The 26147-nt window shown below is 36.7% G+C and overlaps 1 protein-coding gene across 15 annotated transcripts in view; it reads left to right on the top strand.

Annotated features, from left to right (window-relative positions):
* Positions 1 to 26147, top strand: part of rap1gap2a (RAP1 GTPase activating protein 2a) — an 80748-nt gene that overhangs the window by 45452 nt on the left and 9149 nt on the right. For 6 of the 15 annotated variants that reach the window (XM_089121160.1, XM_039662598.2, XM_039662599.2 and 3 more), the window contains 15 exons: positions 9021 to 9105; positions 16575 to 16610; positions 18577 to 18609; positions 19061 to 19093; positions 20733 to 20957; positions 21340 to 21443; positions 21573 to 21651; positions 22436 to 22489; positions 22803 to 22886; positions 23713 to 23813; positions 24032 to 24161; positions 24241 to 24396; positions 24483 to 24554; positions 24641 to 24727; positions 24938 to 25078. In XM_089121160.1, coding sequence (XP_088977286.1) covers positions 9100 to 9105; positions 16575 to 16610; positions 18577 to 18609; positions 19061 to 19093; positions 20733 to 20957; positions 21340 to 21443; positions 21573 to 21651; positions 22436 to 22489; positions 22803 to 22886; positions 23713 to 23813; positions 24032 to 24161; positions 24241 to 24396; positions 24483 to 24554; positions 24641 to 24727; positions 24938 to 25078 — 1341 coding nt within the window. In that variant the 5' untranslated portion in view covers positions 9021 to 9099. Of the gene's footprint in view, positions 1 to 9020; positions 9106 to 11576; positions 11793 to 11812; positions 11842 to 15429; positions 15559 to 16574; positions 16611 to 18576; positions 18610 to 19060; positions 19094 to 20732; positions 20958 to 21339; positions 21444 to 21572; positions 21652 to 22435; positions 22490 to 22802; positions 22887 to 23712; positions 23814 to 24031; positions 24162 to 24240; positions 24397 to 24482; positions 24555 to 24640; positions 24728 to 24937; positions 25079 to 25846; positions 25989 to 26147 lie in introns of those variants that run through there. The other 9 variants (XM_089121158.1, XM_039662596.2, XM_039662607.2 and 6 more) reach the window with 8 other exon arrangements.

Raw genomic sequence — 26147 nt, 5'->3', positions numbered from 1 at the left:
AAATGGTCCCCCAGTGGCTGGAAATTTCAATCGGTGTAAACCTAGCTTTGTCTATCTCTCTCTGCCTTTGAGAAAATGAAAACTCAGACGTGCTGATCTTGAGTCTCCCCTGTATGACATCATACGGGGAAAAGGTTACCTCCCCTTTTTCTGCTTTCCCCGCCCAGAGAATTTGGCTCGCCCATGAGAAAATGAGCTACATAGTACGAACGCGATTTGAGATTTTCCTCAAGAGTTTTTCCTGCACAATGGAGCTCAGATATTTGAGATAATTCAGACATTACTGTATACCTCCAGTTTGAATACATAAGTACATCAATACATAAACACATGTTGACCAGATTCTGTAAGCTGTGTATTCAAATCAGTTTAAGAAATGCATTGCTTTTTGTCTTTATTTTTAAATAAAAAAATAAGCCTAATGTCAACCTCCTAATCGATTTGTGAACAAAATCAGATCTTTTAGAATATGATCTGTTCCGTGACAGATTAGTTTAGCTCAACTAAGCTCAGATTCAAAGAAGACGGAGTGTGAAAAGTGATATCAAATCAATCAAAATTCAATCAAAAGACATTGAAGCCATTTTCCCCAGATTCACTGTTGCCATAGTTTTTGCATTTTACCTTTTATAGAATGATAGAATAGCTGCCACTCATTGTCCAAATAAAAGTGTCTCTTCTGGTGTGTGTGCATTTGTAGTGAATGTCTCGAGACCGGTCTCAAGACCACTTTTACGTGGTCTTGACACAGACCGAAGGGAACGGGGGATTTAGCAATACAAAACTACACTGAAAAAAATAATATGCTTATCTAATCAATAAAATTGTGGCAACATGTTACAAGCAATATTATTAATTAAATTGTACAAATTAGAATGTTAATTTGATTAACTATTACTCAATTCTAATTTGTTAAATTTAATAAATAATATTGCTTGTAATCTGTTGCCACAATTTTATTGATTAGATAAAGCATATTAATTTTTACAGTGTATAATATCCACGAAGACGGTGCGGTATCCAAATGAAGACAGTGAGGTGTGTGCGAGCCACACGAGAAAACACAGTATCCACGCCACTGATCGCAGCGGCAACGAGCACTTTGATCACTTGATTTAAAAAACGAATATCATGTAGTTTTTGATGTATTAATATTTAGTAAAACACATATCAGTGACATGATGGGTTTTAACTTCATTCAGGAGATTTGGGGTAATTTTGTACATAAATGATGTATTTAAAAGTTGCAGAATGGATTCATTTGGAGACTTCGAAAATCGGCAGAGATTGGCAGGCAGTGCAAAACAAAATCTTACAAGTTATTGCCTAGCTTAAACAACACTTGTCTGTTTTTTTTCCCCTCCGGTCTCGACTTGGTCTCGGTACCCTTTGGTCTAGGTAATGTCTTGGTCTCGGTTTAGGCGATCTTGACTACAAGTCTAGTGTATAGTAGTCCATTGAACTGTGTATAAGTGGAATAGATGAGGTGACCATGTCTCTCTTCACAATTGCTTCCGAAACGGTTTCACTGACAGGTTGTATAGAGCCTATTTACAGAGCCGTTGAACTGAGGAGGGTATTTTTAGAAGTCACTTTTCTTTTCCCCTTTCTATCTCCCATTCTCGCTCTCTCAAAACCCTGTGGCGTCCTCTTTGTCTCCTGTTAGACTGTTGATTTAGAGATATGGACAAAGGGTTAATGCATTTAAAAACCCCAGTAGAGCACAGGTTGCTTTAATAGAGGGAGTGATATCAAAAGCCCTGCTCAATGGCAGCATCTCACCAGCCCCCCTTAAGGCCCCAGTGCTGGTCTGATGGGACTCTTTTTGTCTTTTTGAATGTGGAAAGCCTCCAAAAACTAACAACTGTCCAATTTATCTAACGGCAAATAAACAGGAGCAGCTCCTGGAGTCACGCTGGAGGCAAAAACACATCAGACTGAATACTGTCAAACAGGGGAGGGAAGATATTGTTGATATGAGAATGAATTTGATTTATTCAGACAGTTGGAAAAAGGGATTACATATCAACAGGTTTGTGTCTGTTCCTTTTCCAGTAGCCTACTTGTTTTCCTATTTAGCCTTTTTTTAAATCTGATTTGTAAAATCAATCTGTACAAACAAGATACTTACCATTGCAATACTATAGTAATTGTAATACTGTTTTTAACACGATGCTGTATAGATGCCGAATCACCACCAAACATGATAATCCCATAAATGCTAAAGGAAAGATCAGAATATCACAACTGTTCAGTTTGACTGTGGCGCTACAGTATTAATACTCAGGAAATATCAAGCGATCTGCAGCAGACAAAGCAATCGTGACACATAGTAAAAGCACTGTTACTCACACTTGTGTGTTGCAACATTACTGTCGGATCCAATGTATTTGACACCGCAGTTGCGCCTGTCTCATATTTACCACTACATGACATGTGCGAATCAGTGGGCGGGGCCAAAGAGCCAATAGAGCATCACAGTCCCGCCCACAGCCTGAGAGAGCTTTGGTGCCGTAAGTAAATTTCCCATTGACGTTTTGGAAAATCCGTATCTAAAGAGCATGTCTGAGAAAAACCAGCTATGGCTGAACTCACAGCACATCATTTCGAGTGAAAAAACAGAGAAAATCCAAGAAAAGTCAACAGTACAAGACTGTGTACATATTTTCATTTGTGAGCGAAGGAACTACTCTTCCCATAAATCACCACGCCTCACTGAAGTCGACTAAAGCCACAACCGCGAAAGAGCCTTTTGAGCGACTTCCAAATCTGACGACGGCCACATGAATCTTTTCCTCCGGTGAATGTTTTTATAGTTAATCTGGAGGGAAACTTAGCTTGTGTAAAACGCATTTGCAACTGCACATCCAATGGCGTGGGCACCTCTGCAACTAATGAACTAGCCCTATGCCATTACACGCTCTTCAGTCTTCACGGACCTTCGCGGGGTTTAACCAGACAGTTACACGAATTCCACCTATCAGATGCATCCCTGTGGGGTTATGATTGTGGGTAATGAAGTACTTATCCAAGACATCACAAATAAAAGGCATTTAGCTAACAAGGTTTTGAACTTTCGGTGTTTAAATGAACGTTTACAATCGCTTAGTACAGCCGTAGCTGGTTTTAAGTCTACCATGTGGTTACGTTTTTATAGCCCAGCTGTCAATGGAGAAATTGTATTAAATTCTTACTTCCTCTCTACGATGTAGAAGTAGGCGTTGATCTTTTTCTGAAGGGAGGTCTTTCATCACACTATGAAGACATTCTGAGTTTGGTTTTAAATGAACGCTGTTTCTGGGATAATGAGGAAGTTTGAGGTCTGAAACTTGTAGGATTTTTTATAGTTCAATATGTGAAAAGATCAAGGAAAATTGTATTTTTTTTTCAGTTCATGACCCCATTAAAACATAGCCTTCTCAAATAATCTGTTCTATTTACAACTTTTAATTATTCTTTTTTTTTACAGCATACTTATTTTTTGAATATATTTTTTTTATTATGGCATGGGATGAAATAGAACCAGAAGGGTTTTTTTAACCAGTTTGAAATAGAAGAGAATGTAACAGGTAAAGAGAGTTTGATTTTGATCCACAGACTGTGGCATCTAGATTGTTTGTTTGATCCTCAGAACTTGCTTTTACTAAAGTTAAAAGAAAATGTTTTATTTTTGCCATTTTTCTAGGAGGAATGAAATAATGTGGAAATGTATAACATTTTCTCATGAACTCTTTATTGTTACTCTCATCCTCCTGAGAGTTAGGTAGCCATATAGGATGTCAACCTCTGTGCAGTTGCCATAGTAGCAAGGCTAGTCTTGCTAATGTGTAATGGTGACTGAATTGCTTTATTAAGTGAGTTATTGATTGTCTACAGATGGTGGGCAAGTAGAGTAAAATGGAGAACAGGTGCAAAGAGTCAAGGGCTAGCCAGCTTCTTATTAAAAAAAGGTGATTTAGTGGTTCATAATTTAGCCTGCTTTGTATATTGCATCATTAATTGATCCTAACAAGGTTGGCAACTGCTAGTTGTTGGAGTTTTAGGAATTAGTCAGTGAACCTGCATGACCTTTTTCAGCTCTTTTGTGAATGTTATTTTTGAATGTTCATTTTCGTGTAGTCTGTTAAGAAGGAATAACATTGAATTTGATCAAATAAAAGTTGTAACACTTTGTCCTTATTCCAGCACTTTAATACTTTGTTTACAAAAGTTAAACAGGAAAAAAAAAATCAAAGAAAAAAGACTGAATGCCTTAATTGAGCCCTATTGAGCGACTTTCTAATTCTTGTTAGCACAGCAGGGTCTAAAAGCAGAGAGGGTTTTAACAGCACTCAGTATCGATTGTCCCTTTTATGTGTTAAAACGTTGTTTCAGCACCAATTATTCCTTAATTAAATCTCCATACGGACTTGGTCAAAATTACATTTGTATTACAAGGCATTTTCATTTTGTGTGTCAGTGTGTGTGTTAGACTGAATGTCTATGTGGTACACCATGTTTGGGACACTGGCTGCTGTCCACATTTAACACTTTCTATAAATAGCCTCAACATATCAACGTACAACAGGAAGCCACACTCTGACCACTCTGAGAGTTATCTAAGGAAAAACATTATCCTTTTAAACAACACTAGTATTGCTTCCCATAATCCCTTGCTTGGGGAAGAATGATAAAAGAGCACCTCAGCATGTGAACTGTCAGGTTCGTTGATGAGCAGAGCTTTGACACCGTCATAATAACTGCATAATCGTATAGCTTGTAGATAATGTTTAGGCCGCGGACTGTATGTAAAAGAGTGAACCTGACGGGATCATATTAAATTAGTTTATGTGAGCAGAACAAAAACACAGTGCCTTTGGTATAGGTAACAATAAAATTGGTTCTGCTTGTCATTGTTTTTTTTTCTAATTTGCTGAATATTAAGTCCATTACCACAGTGGTTTGTCATTTTCAACCATCAAAGGGGGGCTGATCAAGTTCATTTTCGGTTTTCATAAGTATTTATCAAGGTCAAAAATAACATTTATAATTAGGATTTAATTTTCAGCCCTCAGGCAATATTTCCTTTCCTCTAGTCTGGTCTACTGCCTTGTCCTATTTAATTTGTAGTGATAATGTATAGTTAGTATGTGAGAATCATACACGCACACACTCACACACACACACACACACACACACACACACACACGCGCACACACACACACACACACACACACACACAAAAACCTAACAGGGGTATCAGAACTTTCCTGATAAATCATTGAATAAATGGACAAACTATTCTATTCTATTCTGTTCTATTGTAGTTTTAGAATATTAAAATATCATATATATATATATATATATATATATATATATATATATATATTAAGTTATAATTAAATCCTGTGCTGGCAAAGCTGAATTTTTAGCATCGTTACTCCAGTCTTCAGTGTCACATGATCCTTCACATTCTGCTCAAGAAACATTTCTTATTATTATCAATTTTAAAAAAACTGACAGTTGTGCTGCTTTATATTTTTGTAGAAACCGTGATATTTTTTAAAGGATACTTTGATGAACAGAAAGAATTTTAAACAGCATCAGCAGAACAGCATTTATTTGAAATAGAAATCTTCAGTAACTTAATAAATGTTTACATAAAATGTACTTAAAAAAAACGACTTAAAATATTTGAACACTATTTATGTATAAACACATTTATTTTATTTTATTATGCCAGAGGAAGTCACAGAGTGATAGTGAAGATCCTGCTTTTTTATTTTTTTTTATTTTTTTTTTGAAAATTAGTTGCCTGGAGTCTTTTTACAAAAATATTATACCTCTGTCCAATCAGAATCAAGACAGCTTATATATTTACACAGCATGTATGTTGTCTGTTTCTCTGGAGTGTAATCAAAGCATGAGGCATGTTGCTAGAACATTAGATAATCAGAATCACTGGGCAGATGTGATTAGTATTGAATCAAGCCTAATTAAAGAGGCAGACATACAGCCTGGTGATGAAACTGTGGACTGGAAATGAGGGAAGACAGCATGTGCAGAACAACTAGAGATATCACAACTTCCCGGTTCTCCCTATGAGCTGATAACATTCTAATAAAGCCATTACGGTGAATTACTGTGGTTGTTAATTGTGTTTCAGGGCTGCTGTAAGGCTTTATTCATAAGTCAGCGTCATAAACGCACACTGCAGTAGAGTTCCTGGAAAGAGTTTCATATAACTTCCAAAGAAGCCTGTTTATAAGTCTTCATCTTTTTATTGTGCACAGCACAGCAAACCTCTCAGCCTCACAAATAATTTCACAAATTATTACACTGTAAGAAGTCATCAGTTGATCTAACTTAAAAAAGTCGAACATGTATAGGCGAATCACTCCGGTTGCCATTTTACAACATCGGGCGTTTTCATAACAATTTCCCTTACGTGCATCGACAAGTGAGTTGAAACTCATTATAATATGCAAAACTGTTATCCACTCACAGCAGTGGGCGTTTACTTCCAAGTCTTCAGTGCGAGCTCAAAAACCGAGCGTTTTTGAGCCAGGCTCAAAACTAGGGTAGAAAATAGCCTATTACTTATTCATTTTAATGTTTTTGAATGTAAAAACCAAGCGAACGTCATAAGTTGACCTCAGGTAACAATATAATAAAGCCAGCTCATGACCCCATTAAACAGATTACATTTTACAAAAAAAATCTATTTTCAGCTAGGTGTTTGTTTGTTATATTCAGTGAATTAACCGCATACAGGCTCATGCAAAGTGATAGTGATGTAGGCCTAGTCAGTGATGCAGTTACATCAGCAATGAGTCATTAGACATGTCAAAATGCTGATCAGCAATACATTGCTTCTAAAGCTACACCGGTTGCAGACTGCTTGTGAAAGCAGCGCATATGCATTTCTGATTGTAACATGTTTATAATGTGTGTGAAGGATTTCCTGTTATGGTCCCATTGCTTTAAAAAAAACTTTTATGGTATTAGTATTTGGTTTCTAAATGTGTCTTGAATTTCTATGGTTTCTCAGTTCACCTCACAAAACAAATAGTGAGGTCTGTCCGCACAAGCCATGTTTATCCTTGTTGGAAAAAAAAAAAAAAAAAAACTTGTAGACTGGTATTGGGATTGGTCCCATAACTTTGACGTCAGCCTCTGCTGTTGTCCATCTGTTTGTCCTCTTCTTGACTAGATCCATAGCAGCAGCTGGCATTGTTCTGGTGACCCAGCTGGAAAAAAGGTGCAGTGCAGTATAGACATGAATTTGGAGCACAACTGGTCTTTTTTAACAAGAGTCCTGCTGTTCTGGAGCATGTCCCCTCAAGCAGCTGCAGTCATGGGTAGACTCATTTTCCCCTTAACAATGGAAAGGCTGGCATCCAGACGAACACTCACATGTGGCTTTTGAGTCTCAGTGAACGTGTCTGAGTCTGTGTGCTGGATGCATTTCAGAAAGGGGAAAAGGGAATATACGCATCAACAAAGTACATTATTGACTGTGTCCCTCCGCTAAATGTGGTATTTTAGTAATTTCCAGGACAACTACCCATGCTGAAACCTTCTAGGCAAAAAAACAAACAAAAAAACAGCCAATTTGCTCAATGCTCAATAGCTAAAAAACATTTTTTTAACTAAAATTCAATTAACTAAACATTTTTTCAATAAAAATTTTTTATTTAACTTTCAACCTTTATAATAATTTTCCAATTATTGAATGACAGGTCTGCCATAGCCTGACACTGTCTGTATTGCTTTTACTGGCACTATGTTACTTCGAGGTGCGGTAGGAACCCTAGCATAAAAAGAACTACAAAATTCGACCGCTTTACGGCATACATCACTTCCCCCACTTCCTCAACTTCCGACGCGAGAGCTAACATGAGAACAATATCTTCGTTTTTATCATTATCGTTATAGTTATCATTCTTGGTGCAATAAATGACATTAACTAATGGGACCTTATTGTAAAGCATAACCATCGTTTTTTGGGTGGGGGGGGGGTGGGGGGTTCTGATCAATGTCACAAATTTGGTCATTTCATTTGTAATAGTGTTGGATCTTATACATTTCGTTTTCATTTTACATCATAACTTTTTTGTTGGACTAAATCTAGCTCCACAGTCAAAGTCTCTGCAAATGCATATAACCTTTGTGGTTACTGTGGTATTATGATATAAATACTAAATATTATTTCTAAATTGTGTTTGTTATTGGTTCCAATTGAGATGACTCTCCTACATCTTCCATTGAAACTTTCACAGCCTCATACAGTATATGTATCAATGTGGCATTTTCCAGCTACAGCTCTTCATTTGGTCAATGTTTTTGTAGTTTAATGACCCTCAGAGGTGTAATGTAAGGGAAGATTTTAATGGACCCTCACTTGAGACCGTCTGCAAGGAGCTGCATTTCTAGACCCGAGTTTGTCTGCCTGACTAATTTTAACCTCTGATTCCAAGTAGACCCTCTGTCATTTGTCTTTGGCAGAAAGAACTGCTTTTAAAATGCGATCATGTTCCTGCTGGGAGACTTACGCCTTTACTTACACCTTGCCCCCCCCCCCCCCCTCCTTAGTCCTCCTTATCCCTCTTCTTTTTTGACCTACAGCAGTTTGTCTGCAGGGCTGGCTGCTCTTAGTTGTTCTTGTTATGTCTCTGTGCAGATACCAATGCAAACAGAAGAATTGATGTTAGTGGGTTTTTCTATCCTGCAGTCTTTCACCGTAGTCTCTGGAGGCAAAACCATGTTCTTTTCAGTAAACTCTTTCAAACCAACATGAAGAAAAAACGTTTTTCAAAACCTAGATATAAAGGGCGCATTTCTAAGCACTTTGCACATGTGTTTTAATCTATATTTTTCCTTCGTTTTTTTTCACTCCTTCTTTTAAAAAATCCTGTTTTATAATGGTTTCCACTCAAATATGCAAAACTAAATATCCTCTGTGAAAAACTGCTAGTCTTCTTCATAGTGTGTTGCTGACCGTTTCTCAATCTAACTGCGTGTGTTTGTGTGTTTTGCAGGAAACAAGAGCTGCTGACCATCTCCAGTGTGCCTCTGGGAGAATGTCCACCCTCACCTCCCCGCACTGCACCACCCACCATGAAGGTGAGTGCTGTGGTCCCACATTCACACACAACAACACAAGCATCGCTCTACTATCTGCTGTTAGCTGAAATCTGGTGCATTCATCTTTCAGCCACATCTTTATTACTAAATTAACCTCTATTAGCGTGATAGCCTGAGAAAGTGAGAATGCCCTTTGTAGCGTGCTATATAAAATGACCCTCATTTCTCTACTGAAATGCCAACATGCTCTTACATAATGTCTCTAACTGACTTAGACATGCACATTAACCTGCGGTCCTGTCTGTGAAGGTACATGCGGTGTGTTTGAGGTAAAGCTTTTCATTCAAGGTTACCTCTAAATGTAATTCTAATTCATTTGGACTGAGAAATCCATTTTCTTCGGAGCATTAAGGTCCCATTGAGATCGCACAGTATCATCATCTCTGTTATATGTGCAACAGCCTCAAGAGGGTCTGGAAAGATTTTCTGTCTTGTTTAAAAGTGGTACAGAGTTCAGAGATGGATTGTGCGGCGTGAGCGGAGCACAGTCGGTGTCACCTTGAGATGAAACGCTGAAAAAATCAGAAGAGGAGGGAGAGAGGTGGGCGTTTATGTGGGAAGGCAGGGCGAAAGGCCGAGGTGTCAGGTGTGATATTAAGATGAGAAGACATGAAGTCGAACTCAGAGGTCATGATCCTGTTAGCCAGTGCTTTAATTATGTAGATAATTTCTCATACGGACTGATTAAATGTCTGAAGAACTAGTCGAACATTATACTCGATATTTATTAAGGTCAGGTGTTTCATTATCACCTGCTTTTTTTTTTTCAAAGAATTTAAATTTATTTGCCTCTCTTGTGCGCATCTTGTTAATTCTGTCATCATTCACTTAAATGGTTTAGCGGCCTAGACTATAACATTTAATGGGGTCCGATGTTATTTTGACACCATTGATTTTCATTGTATGGACAAATTGTTGAAATCAAACGTTCTTCAATCTTCTTTTGTTTCACATAAGAAAAGAAGTCATGAAAATATGAAATGACATGAAGGTACTGGCCTGGGTAGCCCTCAATCGGGTTATGGGGTCTATACGACCCCAAACGACTTTTACTTAATAAAAAAAAGGTTCCCTTCATCTCAGTGGAATAAGACTTTGTGACTTTTCCATACATTATCTATCTATACACACACAAAAAAACTGGGCTTTATTCGGTTGTTCTGAATAAAAAAAATGTTTACACTTCTGGTCTTCGGGGTCAATATGACCCCACATTGAAATGAATGGGAAATGTGAAAAAAAAACTAAATATATTTTCTTTATGTGTCAAAAAAAAAAAAAAATCTGGCATAAATCTGAAAATTTTTACACAGAAATGAAGGCCTAGTACTAGAGCATAAATGCAATGCATCATAATAAAATGGTGTAGTTGAGGAATTGTGTGGTATATGGATACAAAAGTACTATCTCCAAAAACACAGCATTAATGAATAGATGAGAAATAAACAAACAAAAAAATGATACAATTGTACAATTACTCAATCAATTGTTGGGGTTGTATAGACCCTGAAGCCAAGAAGTGTAAACAGGAAATGAAGACCATTTGAAGGTCAAAAGTTTGGGGTCAGTAATTATTATTTATTTATTTTTTAAAAGGAAATAAGGCTTTTATTTTGTAATGATGCACAAAAATAATCTAAAGTGACAGTACAGACCTTTAATGTTAATACAGTACATTTATATTCCTCAAAAAATACTGAAAGAAATGTCATTGCCCCCCCCCCCCCCCCACACACACACACACACAAAAATCAGCAGCACAAATAATAAGGAATGAGCACAGAAACATCATATTAGAATGATTTCTGAAGGATCATGTGACAAGACTGGAGTAATGAAGCTGAAAATTCTGCTTTTGCTATAACATGAATAACTTGCATTGTAAAATCTTTTAAAATAGAAAACAGATATTACTATTTTACCGTACATTTGATCGTATAAATGAAATATGCCTTGGTGAGCATAAGGGATTTCAAAATCATTAAAAAATATCTTCCCGAAATCTAGTTTTAGTTTGTACTGCACTAATCCTAAAGTATATTTGTCATATAAAACTCACATAGCCAGTTTTTTCCCCGTTCTAACCTTGTCCTTAGAGAGTCACTTTATTATACATTGGGAAATGTTTGCAGAAAACACAATGTACTGTACCTCTTTTTAGGTTTAGCTCTCCTTGTAGGGACATTTGGTCCACACAATGTAGCCAAAACCACCTGAGAGACATACACAAACACACACACACACCACACTATAAACACTCCCACAATGTGCAAAGACTCAATTAACACCTGTGTTTGGGTGTAAACACAATGCAGTTAGTAAGAACATATTAAACTGTATGTGTACGTGTCTTTTTAAGATCTATAATTATGTTTTGTTCACACAGTTAGTGGCCACTCCCAATGTAAACCCAGAGCCTAAAGAAGAAAAGAGGAAAGGGAGGACAGCGAGTGTGTGGATGTGATAAGCTCTCTTGAACTGTGGCTTAGCTGTTGGTCATATTCAGAGCAGAACTACAAAAGACGCAGAGAGAATGAGAGAACTTAACTCATAAGTACAGACACACTGGTAGGACCAGTTTTTGGGTGCGGACTTGGCCATCCTCTTCCTGTTTTGTGCTGCTGAAAGTGTTTGCAAAGAGGAACACAGCTAATCAGAGGAGAGAGGTATGATCGCTGTATAACACACTGTGACGGGGGAAACAGAATGTGAGAGGTATTAGCCTGGATGTGTGTTTCTTATTGATCAAGCTTTATTCATTCATTCTAGTGTGTCTTTGTGAAGATCTTTATGTAATATCTGTTTATTAGCCAGTACTGGACAAGAGGGTCAGATGCACATATTACCTCACTGTTTGTGTATCAATTTATACCTACTTAGTCAAAATATATCTTGGCATATTCAAGTAAAGGTTCAATTTGTTAAAATTTGCTAATACATTTGGTATAATTATCATTTTTCTTTGCATTTATTAATCTAAGGCATATTAAAAGAATATTCCAGGATTAAGTTTTGCCTTTAAGTTTAAGTTCAAGCCATTGTTGCGTTATATTGATTACCTCAAAAAATAGATCTGGCTTTTCCTGCAAAAATCTAGGTTGCAGTTAGGCACTTACAATGAAAATGAATGGGACCAATAAATGGAGGATTTATCTAATGTTAACGCCATACAACTTGAAATGTTACATAATATCAGTTGCCTGCAGTAGTGTTCTGAAACAAGGAAGCAAAGTCCTCACAGTTTTTTATTTTTATTTAAATAAATCAAATGTAAATTCATGTCCCAGTTACAGTTACTGTAATGTTGTCACATTTTACTGGTGAAACATTACATTAAAACAAGACACTTCTGTATTGCATTTTTACATATACTATGTAATTAATGTTCTATTTATTAAAACCAAGTATGAACATCATCAACTTTTCTTAAGCATTTTTACATTTTTTCCAAAATAATTACTTAAGAAATTAACAGTTTAAACATTATTTAAACAATATAATATAGCCTATCACAGAAACAAAAAATTATCTTTAATTTCTCCAAGCTAATTGCTCACCAAAAACCCCACAGTTATCATGTTTTCAGGCCATTTCAAGTTTGATTTTGATGTGACTTAAAGCTGGGATATCTAAAGTGGTGGAGTTAGTTGTTCATTAGTCTTCCCATTAACTCATTTAAATTGTTCATTCAGACTGATTCGCAAGCACGGAACATGAATGAAAAGGCTGGATTTAGAGCACAAACCAATCGTATCCCATCATAGTGAGGTGGACACATTTCCTCCTCTCATGTGACTTCCCCCATTCATTTAAACCAGACTCCCCCCCACCAAACCCACTGCATGCTTTAAGGGGTCTTTTAAAAGTCAATATATGTACACATACGCAGACACACACACACACACACACACACACACACACACACACACACACATATAACATGGTGTAATGTTAACTCATACTACCTGAAATGTTAAAAATGTATTCATACATGTAGAAACTTTAATTTATATAAATGTAATGTATTACCTCACCGTAAAGTGTTACCAAACCATTTTGAGTCATTATAAATCAGGTTTAAATGTGTTTTATCAACTATCAAGAACTTCTTATGTCTGCTCGAGAATGTCACTCAGTTCATTGTATTTTGGGTGAAGCTTCAAAGATCCTGTTAATCTTGAGACAACATTGAAACTAGCAGGTTGTCATGGCAGATAAGCTTTGTCTCTTTATTCCTTATGATGACACCACAGGCATAATTTAAGACTTATGTGAATGTTTTATCATGTAGCTCTGATGTGCTTATATTTAATTTGATCTACTTGTCAACTGTAAGGGCAGGTGGGGCAAAATATTCATCCTAAACAGACCTCTATAGAACTGAATGAATAATAAAACTGTGTTCAGCATTATGATGATCATTTTCTTGATTATTTTAAGTGGCTAAGGCGGGCATTTATCATGACACTAGTCGGAAAAGATGGTGCCTGTGTGTGCTCTACAGCGCCCCACAGGTTTCCAATGTAAAACTGCAGCACGCTCTAATTTAGAGCCATTTGGGTAGATTTCAAACTGCCCCGCTTTCCGCGTTACCTTGCGTAAATCTCGCTCCAAATCAAGACGATATGAATCCGCTTCAGTGTACATTAGTCTGCTTCATGTCAGTAAGATAGCACACGTACGTCTGCAAAATCATTAAAGACGGTCTGTTAAAGATCACTTCATCTGGAAAGCATCTGCTGTTTACTAACATCTGATAGAAGTCTTTAATGTGTCAGTTTTACATACATTCTAAATCATAGACATCTTAAAGACATTTTTTAAACGTCTATTTGACATTTGACAGGAAACGTATTGCAGATGCGCAAAACACTAAAAAAATACATCTTCCAGATGTAATTACACACATCAAATAGACGTCTCTGTGATGTACGTGTGCTATCAACTAGTTGGAATGTCTGTTCTTCCTAATTAATGCAAGTGTAAAGCATTTAAACATGCTCTTATGAAATAGCCTTTATATAGTTCTGTTTTTTTTTTCATTATATTCTGAGAACAGACATGACTTTCTTTTCCTTATTGAATTGAGGCAATAAATACTATATTAAAGGAGTAGTTCACTTTTTTAAAAAAAAACTTTTGCTGATAATTTACTCACCCCCATGTCATCCAAGATGTCCATGTCTTTCTTCAGTCGAAAAGAAATTAAGGTTTTTCAAGAAAACATTCCAGGATTTTTCTCCATATAATGGACTTCAGTGGGAACCAAACAGTCTAAAAGACAGTTTCAGTGCAAACTGTTCAAAGGGCTTTAAACGATTCCAGGCGATGAATAAGGGTCTTATCAAGCGAAACGATCAGTCATTTAAAAAAAAAATAACAAAGTTTAAGTTTTATAAGCTCAAATGGTCGCCTTGCTCTGTTCTGTGATGCACGTTCGTGACTCTCCTGTTCGAACTCGTTCATTAAAATGAACAAATCTTTTTTCGAGTCATTTGGTTCCTTCAACGAATGAAATAAACGAATTGAGTCGGAAAAAGAATTGTTCATTTTGATTTGACCATTTGAGCCTATAAAACTTAAACTTTGTTTTGTTTTTTGTTTTTTAACGAGTGATCGTTTCACTTGATAAGACAGTTTGCACTGAAACTGTCTTTTGGACCTTGAACCGTTTGGTTCCCATTGAAGTCCAGTATATGGAGAAAAATCCTGGAATGTTCTCATCAAAAACCTAAATTTCTTTTCGACTGAAGAAAGAATGACATGGACATCTTGGATGACATGGGGGTGAGTAATTATCAACAAAAGTTTTTTTTTAAAAGTGAACTACTCCTTTAAGGCAATACTAGCTTTCTATGTGTGCCTGTCAATCAACATTTGAGCGCCAACTTCAGGCTGAATAACGCAAAGGTATTAGATTATAAAGCTTACAAAATGTTTAACACAAGACCTACAATCTGCCCTACCTTAATGTAAAGTCATGAGCTGCTACTGCATTGGACTGTTGACTCAAAAATCTCAATATTCAATATCTAATCAGAAAGATCAACAGGCCATTGCATTACAAAACGTTCAAAGCCTTTCCAAAAATGTACACATCTTTCACTGGTTTCCTTCTTTGGCCTTTGCGTTCTGCCTTAGAATTAAGGTGTTGCCCCTGTGCGTCCTATTGATGTTGTGGTCTCAATTCCTCAAGGTTATTTAGGCAAATAAGCCTCAGCTGGGCTGAACTTTGTTGACTTTGTGAAGTCGAGTTGCCCTTGGATCCATGGCAGGTTAAACATTAACCGATCTACATTTGCTCTGTCCCACCTACATCTGCTACGCTGTCTGATCATATGAATATCCTTAAACCAAAGGGATTTATTTTGAACAAAAATGCTATTTTTGGGGGGTGGTCTTCCTCTTAACTAGCAAGGGTGCTCTGTTGAGGTAAGAGACTTTGAGTTCAGCTGAAGTATTGTGCAAGTTTAACAAGAATAATTGAGGTTGTTTTATTAAAGCCATTCAGGCCTTGACAAGAATTATACTTTAAATAGGCTATCTGGTGTATTTGTAATATTTAAGCCATAATGGTTGCACAGCCCATTTATCAAATGAGTCTGTAAAGGTTCAGTAAGTTTGATTTAGATTGAAGATGTATCATGATTTAAGTCTTTGCGGAGAAAGAGTCATTTACTGTCATTCAGCATGCATTAAACATATCTCAACCCAACTCACATTGCAGTGTTTATGATATATGATATGATAAAATGTGCAGTGGATTCCATCCAGACTTTAGTTTTTGATTTGATTTTAGATATGATCAGGCATGTAAATTTTGCCTCAAGACTGTGTGAGTTGGGTGTGTAAGATTGAGAGCCCAGAATACACGGGAACTTTTTTATATAACTTGAAAACCATCCTAGGATGCACCTCATGATTGAGAGAATGTCCAAAGTGAGCATAGCTGTCAAGAATTTTTTTTTTGTGACCATTACATGTTGCTTTTAAAATGTATTTTTTGTTTGTTTGTTTATTTATTGTATTTTTTAAATTATTTTTTTCATAGTTTTTTGTTTATTAGGGATGCAGAATAAATCAATTCCATATTATAGTTTTATTTTATTTTATCTTATATTTAATTGAGAATGCTATCTTTTATCATCCATAACATGAACATAATTATGAGCATTTTATTGGACAGAATTTTATTGTCTTTACTGCTCAAATGGAAAAACAAAAAGTAATAATAAAAAAAATTAGTGGTGTCAAAATTAACCTGTTCTTAGGAATATTTCTGTCTGGCTTCTACAATTTCCTTTCAGGAAAAAAACAAACATACTCAAAAGGATAAAATAAATGAATAAATAAAAATAACAAATGGGTTTGATGTAAATATCACCACAAAACTATGTAAATTTAGACATTCAAATACTGACTTATCTCAATTTATATTTCTTTCCCAGTCGGCGGAGTTCTTCGACATGCTGGAAAGGATGCAGGTAAGACTCCATTACTCGGATGATTTTATAAGTGCACGTCGCTCTTGATTCCTGTAATAGCAGTATTCCTCCAGTAACTTGTAATTAAGCTGAAGAGCATTTTACTGTATAATAATATGATAATCACAGCATGTTTTTGACCTTGAGTGCTGGCTAAGGACCACCAATCATCAGTTATTCTGAATGAATTCTTACACATTTCGGCTCATTTGAAAACGCAGTGTTTGGGCTAGACCTTTTCTCTGTGGTCAGTCTTTGGGTGGGGGTTTTATAGGAGCCCCACAGGGTGAGAGACTGGGAACAGGACACACTGACCTGTTATATAACAGTTGTGCTGTCATTGTGTGCATGTTTGTGAGAGTGCGTAGATGATGGGCAGCAGGTAGCTAATGATCCAGCCGATCAATATGCCGAGGCAGAAGTGTGGTATCTGAATTGGGTGTTATTAAAGCTCCCAGTCTTCTTGAACAGATCTCTGTATGAGTAACAGATCGATGGTTTATCTGAAGGGCTGATGTCTCTCTCCAATGGATCACATGCACTTGTGATGTTCTCAATCAAATACGAAAGTCCTCCATCCTGTGACATGTACAGAGCCCAAGGAACTGGCCTTTTCCTACTTTCTTTTTCTAAAAAAAGATTTTGTTTATAATTACATTCCTACGCCCCTAATATGTAAGGGAAACAATGCCACAAACTTCCAAGAACTGTACAGGAGTCAAATTTGAAGTAAAACCTATTTTTCAATTATTTTTGTTTAATTTTATTCTACTCTAAAATGTTGACTTTTCATATTTTAATTTCTAAATAAAGGTAATTAATTAAAATGTATGCTACACACGCTGGATCATTCACTGGAAACTGAAAGTATAACTCTTTAAAATGTATTGTTCCCGCTATAACAATTCAGAGTACAAGTCAACACCATTACAACTAAATGTTTGCCAAGAAGTATTTCCTACTAAAGCAAGGCGGTATTTTACATATTATTATGTAAGCGAATCTGTAGCAGACTGGTGGGAGTGGCCTTGGGCAGCAACATGCCCAGTGCATTATGGGTGTTGCAGTTTTCCTATTTGTCAAAAGGCAAAACAGCAGCCTTTTTTCCTCTGTTTTCAGGTAGCACCGATTTGCAAAACATTTGTACCTTTCTAATATAAAGGCAGCCAAGTTTTATTGAAAGTCCGTTTTACCAGCAATTAAGTACCCCTTTAACTGTGTAACAGCTAAAATGAAGATTGTCAATGGTGTGTTATAAAGCCCCAATTGGAATATATCAGTTCCGTTTAATGAGTTACCTCGTAATCATTAAAATAATTGTGTCATCAATGTCCCAATATTCAGATTCGCAACAAGGAACTGAGAAGCAAAATTAAAAAAAAAGCTTTCGCCTCATATTGCCAAACATTATAAAGCTTATCAAACTGCCTTTATTGATCTCTAGGCATCTGTTTTCCCTAGCCTAGACTAACAGGAAACGGTTTACCATGGTAACGTACTTGGTTAATAACGTAACCTCGGTTCCCTGAGAGTAAGGGAACGAGTATTGCATAGCTATTTGTGCAGCTGCACAGCTAGCATGTTGGTGCTGCCCGCGCCATTGGATGTGCAGTTGTCACAGCACAGCCAATGAGGGAGCCAGACACTCACTGTGCTAGTTGTGCAGCTGCAAAATGCGTTTTACATTTTAAGCTTCAGAATTCGGGGAAAAGGAGTTTCCCCACTGCGTAGCTACGCAATACGAAGTGGATGTTCTCGAAAGGGAACCACAGTTTTTTTTACCAAATATCTTGATATTAGCCAGACACCATAGTGTTATTAAAACAATTTAAAATGGTGGAAAACAGAGTTGACTATGAACATAGATGCTGGATTTGTGGAGCTTATTTGGCAACCAGGGATACATGTTTTAGTGTGTCATGCATTCTCCCTCTTCCAATCCCTTCTGCTTACCTGGACACGGCAGATTCCCAAAACTGAGGAGACTAAGAGAATCAAGGTTGGGCTGGTATTCTGAATGTGTTTGTGTAGTTTGTGTCTGTAAGTGCATGCGTGTGAGTGGGAGAGTTGTGCATGTATATGTTCTTCTTCAGTCTTTTCTTCTGGATTTTTTACAACATCAGTACACATCAATCATTTTGAAGTGTTTTTGTACATTTAGGCTCAGTGTTGATGGCCATCTGACGTTACCAAAGAGTCCAAATGCAGACTTGAAACCTTTATAGCTCATATATAATTATAGGAATGCAAGCAGAGAATAATCAGATACCTTTTTTTGTTGCAGCTGCTGTTATTTTGTTTTTGTTTTGTTTTTATCAGTCATATTGTGTTGTTGATATTATTTCTCTATCCTGCTCTTGGGATGCTTTTATTGCAATAAACAGACTGTAATTTGTGCAGTTGGCTCTACGTTGTTATCCTAAGATCATATTTATTTCTCTCTCCTACAGGATGACTACATCCCTTACCCACGGATTGAGGATGTGAGTCCTTGTGCGCGCACACACATACACACAAACACATTAAAAATCAAGCCTATAAGTGTTTTAGGACCGAAAGGAACAGATTGTCTCTATTTATTATACAGCTCTCTGGAATACTTGATTCTGATTGGTCAATCACTGTGTTCTGCATTTAGATATGTTTGCAAAATGATTGCTAAGCTCAAGCTCAACAAATCTCATATACTCCTCTACACAGAAAAATGTGGTAACCTTAAATGATATAATCTAAAATAACTGGTTTTATTGGAGTCAAAAATGTAATTTAATATTTCTGAATCAACTTAAGAACATTAATTTATTCCAATTGTGTTGTTGTTGTTTAAAGCAGATAGAAATTGCTCTTTAAGTTCTTTTAGGCTCACCGCTATTTAGATTGGTCTAACAACACTCTGTTGTTCTAAACGGAAAACCCATTATTAGACTCTACAGTCTAAGTATACACGACTAATGCCGATGTAGTCGGATCTCTAAAACTCTAATCTCTGCTCAACCTAAGCTGGATTTCAGTTAGTTTACTAACCTGAGCGTAGAATTGTGATTTTATGGATTTATCTACTAGAATTAAGAATTTCATGTAAGTCAGAATAAATCCAAATTTATTATCAGCCAGGTAAAGGTATCATGCAAATTACATAATCAATTCAAAGATAATTAATACCATAACATCAAATGCCCAGAAATAAAGAGTAAAAGATGCATACCTGACATTAGAAAAATACATAATGGTGTGCATCCAAGGACATTCAGAATTACGGGCTTAGAGTTTTGACTAGAGTTATAGACACACCTTATCGAGGAACAGGAGGTAGTTTGGATGAAGGACCCTGGGAAAAAGTGGACACCCAGTAAGCAAAGTATCTCTAAACCCTGATTACCATTTTGGTTTACTTCAGTGGAGATTGACTGAAACATTTTAAATTATACCCAACATTACTGTTAATTCACTTGACATTGAACATTTATAATTTTTGAATAATCTTTTTAAGTGAACTGAGTGAAGAGGAGAATGTGTAAAGGGAAGGAAGTGGGGAGAAGTAGCAAATGTGAGGGTATTGTCCATATCTCAGTTGATCCAAGTTCAGTTTTTCTTACACTATTCATTAATAACATCAATATTGCTATTAATCGTTTAAAATTACACATGAAATGGATCAAAAGTGACTCTCATTAGAGTATTAGTAGACTGTTCGGGTAGGTAGAATAAGTTGATAGATATGCAGTTGCAAAGTTACTTTTAGTTAGTAGAGTGTATGTTGGCGGACCATTAAAATAAAGTGTTAGCAAATTGCCTACCAATACTCTAATGACAGTTAGTTGACATGTAGTTGCAAAGTTACTTATAGTAAAATAAAGTGTTACCTAAACTTTCACAATATGGCTGTTTTTACTTTATTGTTGATCAAATAAATACAGCCTTTGTGAGTTTAAGAGACCCCAAACTTTTCAGTGGTAGTGTATATTTATTTATATAATAGTAAGATATATTTATATAACATTATCAAGCTATTAAAGCATAAAGTTATTATATTAGGTTATTATAAGTTATTAGGTTATATACAGTATGTGAAATCAAAATGACTTTGCTGACCCTTTATTTTTCTTCATATTGGCTGTGTAGGTCCTGGAGAAGGGTGGTCCCTACCCTCAGGTCATTTTACCTCAGTTTGGTGGATACTGGATTGAGGATCCCGAGGCTCCAGTCGGGACGCCCACGTCCTCAGACAGCAGCTTCTGTGAGGAGGAGGATGATGGTCTTAGTCCTAGTGGAGGAGGAGGAGGTTCCAGCTACAGGCTGGAGTGTAACAACACTTCACGCGCTTACCGCAAACACTTTCTGGGCAAGGTCAGGATTCATTTGTTATTGCCGACAGTATGTTTATTTTCTATACTGTAAGTCCACAGAGCCAAAAGTACCCATATGTAGATTTTATGTTTTTACCACGGCCACACAATTTCAATATATGGCCTTTCAGCTACAGTACAAGTAAGTGTCCCGTCTGAGGTGATATTCACTCACAATTTGTCATAACACTGGACATGAAGTGTGATGGCGCGAACATTTTGTGCTCTACATTTCGGTATCAGAACTTCTGTCTGTGTCACAGAGACCTTGATTTGAACAAGGCACGCTTGAAATTAAAAATCAGTCTATTGGAAAATGAACCATATTCAAATTTGTGAGGAAGCAACCTGTGTAATGACTCCTGTGTAAACACCTTTCCCAGGAGCACATGAACTATTACTGCACAGCCAGTAGTATGGGACACCTCATCATGTCTCTGAAGTATGAGGAAGTAGACGGACAGGAGTCGCTCCGCATCATGCTCAGGTGCCACATCCACCATAAACATCACACACCCCAACACATATTGAAACTCTGGTATAGTCATCATAGCTAGGTAGGCCTGTATTGTCACAGTAATTAGCTGAGCATTTATTCTTGGGTGTCGTTTTCTAGGTCAAAAACAAAGACCCTTCATGAGCGGATCCCACTTGAAGGACTCCTTCAGTTACCAAGTGTACCACAGATAGCAAAGGTGTGTATTGGCAAGGCCAGTCAAAATTCATTATATATAACATAAATAAAAATATCCAGTGACCAAACTGATTAAAACTGTCTTTTAGATTGTTCCATTGCCTTCATAACAGCTTTGCAGACTTTGGCATCCTCTAAATAATTGTATGAGGTGCCACTATACTTTGAAGAAGTTCCCATGCACCCTGAATGCTTCTTGGCTGTTTTTGCTTAACAATCTGGCCTTTTAAAAACAAAAATAAAGAAAATATTCTATATTTAACAAAAATCCACATTCAATATGTTTTTCTACAAAAACATAACATTTTTCAAGAACAATATAAGAACAAACAAGAACATTTTTCATGTTAATATATTTTAAAATGTAATTTATGTCTGTGATGGCAAACCCTAATCTTAATACAATTTTTAAGTAACCAACTTGAATGTTTAAGTCATTTCAACCGACTTAAAAATTTAATCTTGTATAACTTATCTGAAAAAAGATCAAAAAATCTAAAAAAATTGCTTAACTTAGTTATTTTGATGAGTTAAAGCAATGTAAAAACATATGTTTTCATAACTTATTGATCATATCAAAAATCATATTTTTTACAGTGTATATTTTTTCTTATTGTTATAGTTATTGTTCTAGTCCAACTGAAATCAAACTTTTAAAGTGCATGAGGACACACATTCTCAAAAAGTTTCTTAAGAACACATACTTGGCAGACCTCCTTTGAACTTCCCTCAATCCACTCAAAAGATGCAAGATGCTCACATCAGATGTGTCCTGTGTGTTTCAGCTGCTCTGCGATGATGTCACGGGTCTAAAGTTCAACCCCGTCCTCTACCCCAGGGTGAGCGTTTCTCTGTTTCTCACTCCATCTGTGACTTACCTACTCCAGGCGTCAGGGTGAAATAGGGCTGCGCTTTGCTCCGTCTCACCCTAGTACCCAAGTCATCTGAATTAAAATGTTCCCATGCTCCAGGGGACTCACAAATCCATCTGCTTTACACTGCTTGGTGTGCCTGAACCACATAGAGAGAAGGCTTGAGAGAGGCCATCTCAAGGCTTTGCATGGCAAACACAAACGCCTGAATTATGGAAAGGCACTGACATACATATTTACCCCTGCGGGCGCTTTTGCTCACTTTTTGTTTTCTCCCAAGGCCTCGCAACTGATCGTCAGTTTTGATGAGCACGAATTGAACAACACTTTCAAGTTTGGAGTCATCTATCAGAAGTTTGGTCAGGTGAGAGCATTCTTGAGTAGTTTTCTTCGTTTTATTTAGGCCTATTGGTAATACTTTACTTGAAGGGGTGTGCATAAGACTAACATGACACCTTCATAATCATGACATGACACATACGTTTTATGCATGTTTGTGACAACTGTAATTCAGTGTCATTCACTCAGTTATGACATTTTTAATGCAAGACATTGTTTGAGATGTCTTTGTTATCATCATAACATCATAACCTGTCAGTGTCTTTGTCATGACAACTTGACATTACTAAGACAAGACAACCTGTCATAAACATGACATAGCAGATTAATTATCAAACTTAAGAAACCACCTAGCTTTATTGGTTAACATTACATTAAACTGTCAGGTGGTTGGTTTTGACATTGGCTACCATGAAGCCATTATAACTTTTTAATGACAAATTAAATTAGTACCACTGTAGTTGAGGTCACGAAAAATATTCATGACACAGTTATAATGCCTCATGACAGGCAATGTCAAATCCAACCACATGACAGTTTAACTTAATTTTATAAGTTGTCATGACAAAGACACTGACAGGTTATGATATTATGGTTTATTTCAAAATGTCCTAACAAAGACATCTTAAACAATGTCATATTTGCATTCAAAATGTCATTATTGAGCGAAAGTCACTTAATGACAGTTGTCATAAACATCCATAAACCCTACTTCATATTCAGACATATGTCATGTCATGGTTATGAAGGTGTCATGTCAGTCTTATGCACAGCCCTTCAAGTAAAGTGTTACCGGCCTATTTTCACTGAATGTTTTCCGTTTTTTCATCGCCATTGTCTTTTCACATCAGACATCAGAGGAAGAGCTGTTCGGCAACAACGAGGAGACGCCTGCCTTTGCTGAATTCCTCAGTGTTTTAGGAGACAATATTGAACTGCAGGATTTTAAAGGGTGAGAGACGAAGATTAGACTCTGAAAACTGCCGCCAGGGGTCACCTACACACTCGAAAGGCCCGTTTAAATATTAATCAATAATCATAGAGTTCATTTGTGAATAATTTAGTTCACCCATTGTGTGTGATTTTGACTGTAAATCTGGGCAGAGTAATCTGACTGATCTGCCTAAGTATCCGCAGAACTAATTTGTCTGGTGTTTTTGTGCCGCTTAGCTTCAGAGGCGGTCTGGATGTGTCTCACGGACAGACGGGATCCGAGTCCGTCTATACTACGTTCCGTCAGAGAGAAATCATGTTTCACGTTTCCACAAAACTTCCCTTCACAGAAGGAGACATTCAGCAGGTGGGCTACACAAATCTAGATTTTAGTTTGTTGTTGTTTTTTTGTCTAAATATTTTTCCCTTGTGTCATCTTCTCTCAGCTCCAGAGGAAGAGACATATTGGCAATGACATTGTCGCAGCCGTCTTCCAGGAAGGGCCCACGCCATTCGTACCCGATATGATCGCTTCCAACTTCCTTCATGCCTACGTGTTAGTGCAGGCAGAAAACCCCTGTACTGATCATACTATGTACAAGGTTTGCAAAACACCTCACTGAATTACTCCAGATAGCCATCAATCCCTTAACCAACACTGATCTGAGATATTGATCTGTGTTCACAGGTGTCCATCACAGCACGAGAGGATGTCCCTCCGTTCGGCCCCCCTCTTCCAAACCCTTCAGTCTTTAAGAAGGTAATATAGAAGTTTGCTTCAAATAAATATGACATCAAAAGATGATGATTTGTATCAGATGATGATGGAGATCAATTCTTCCCCAGGGTCCTGAGTTCCGGGAATTTCTCCTGGCAAAATTGATCAATGCAGAAAATGCATGCTACAAGTCAGACAAGTTCGCCAAGCTAGAGGTGAGGAATATCACCCGCCTATGGAAGCTTGTTTACACCATGGAATAAAATCTCTACTTTTTAGCAAGTTTGTATTTCACAGTTCAGATTTGTTTTCTCAGACATTCTGTCATTATTTACTAATGCTGTCATTGAGTTACCATTTCCGGATGAAATATCTCATTAATCAGTCGATCTGATTCATTGTCAACTTGTGTGTGTGTGTGACAGGAGAGGACACGGGCAGCACTGTTAGATAACCTTCACGATGAATTGCACAGACAGACACAGGCCACAGTAGGACTGGGATCGACTTCAGATGAAGAAAAGCTTGAAAATGGAGGTCATGGTGGGCTGCTGGAATCTTTTAAGGTGAGATGTCTTATCCTGAATTCCACTTGACCCCTTAAAGTCTCAGAGAACCTAAAGATGATGATGCATTTTTGAATTTTTTTTCTGTATAGAGAAATATTCTCAATTCCCTTAAAAAAATAAAAATAATATATTCTCAAATATGTATGCTACCATTTCAAATTTTGGGGTCAGTAAGATTTAACTTTAATTCAGCAAAGACGTTTGTAATCTTACAAAAATATAAAGGCTGTTTGTGTTTTACTTTCTATTCATTTAATAATATTTAAGTTTAGGTTTCCACAAGGTTTCCACAAAATATTAAACGGCAACTGTTTTCATCATTTATAATAAAAAGAAATGTCCAAATTAGGCTAGCACATTAGCATTATTTCTGAAGGATCATGTGACACTGAAAACTGGATTAATGAGACTGAAAATTCAGCTTTGTCATTAGAGGAAGAAATTAAAATTTAAATAAATTAAGTTGTAATAATATATTTCACATTATTACTTTTTAATGTATTGTTTATCAATTACCGACCCTAAACTTTCGAACGGTAGTATATGTATACCCACAGTTTTGATGTCTCCCACTGAATGTAATTTTTATGTGCTTGTGCTTAAAACCATGTCTGTCTTGATCGGTCTTGTCTGTATGTCATTCTGTTTGTCGAGATATTAAAATGCATGAAACTGAGCTGTTTTGAACTTGTACGCTCTCATTATGAGGCCTGTTTGTGTGTTTGTGACCATATGCATGATTTTGCCGTGTGTGGGTGTTTACAGGCAGGGTGGAGGTGTGTGTGGGGCAGTTTGCAGACACACGCATATCCAGCAGTTCTGATCTGCGTAGCAGCTGTGACTGTGTATCATTACCAAGCCGAACTGGTGCAGATGACCAGTTCACATTAAAAAATAAATTAAACATGTATACAACAACACAAGACTCTTAGATTTCTCTGTAGGTTGTTTGTACTTTTGTGCAAGTTTTTTGGTTTTGTTAATTTACATAATTAAAAATATTAATTATTTTTAAACATTTTTTATTCATATTTTATTTGAGTAGTTTCAATATATATAATATATA

This window comes from Pimephales promelas, chromosome 16 (assembly GCF_988280905.1).
Source record: "Pimephales promelas chromosome 16, fPimPro1.hap1.1, whole genome shotgun sequence".
Taxonomy (NCBI): domain Eukaryota; kingdom Metazoa; phylum Chordata; class Actinopteri; order Cypriniformes; family Leuciscidae; genus Pimephales; species Pimephales promelas.
This window is presented reverse-complemented; position numbering and strand designations above follow the sequence as displayed.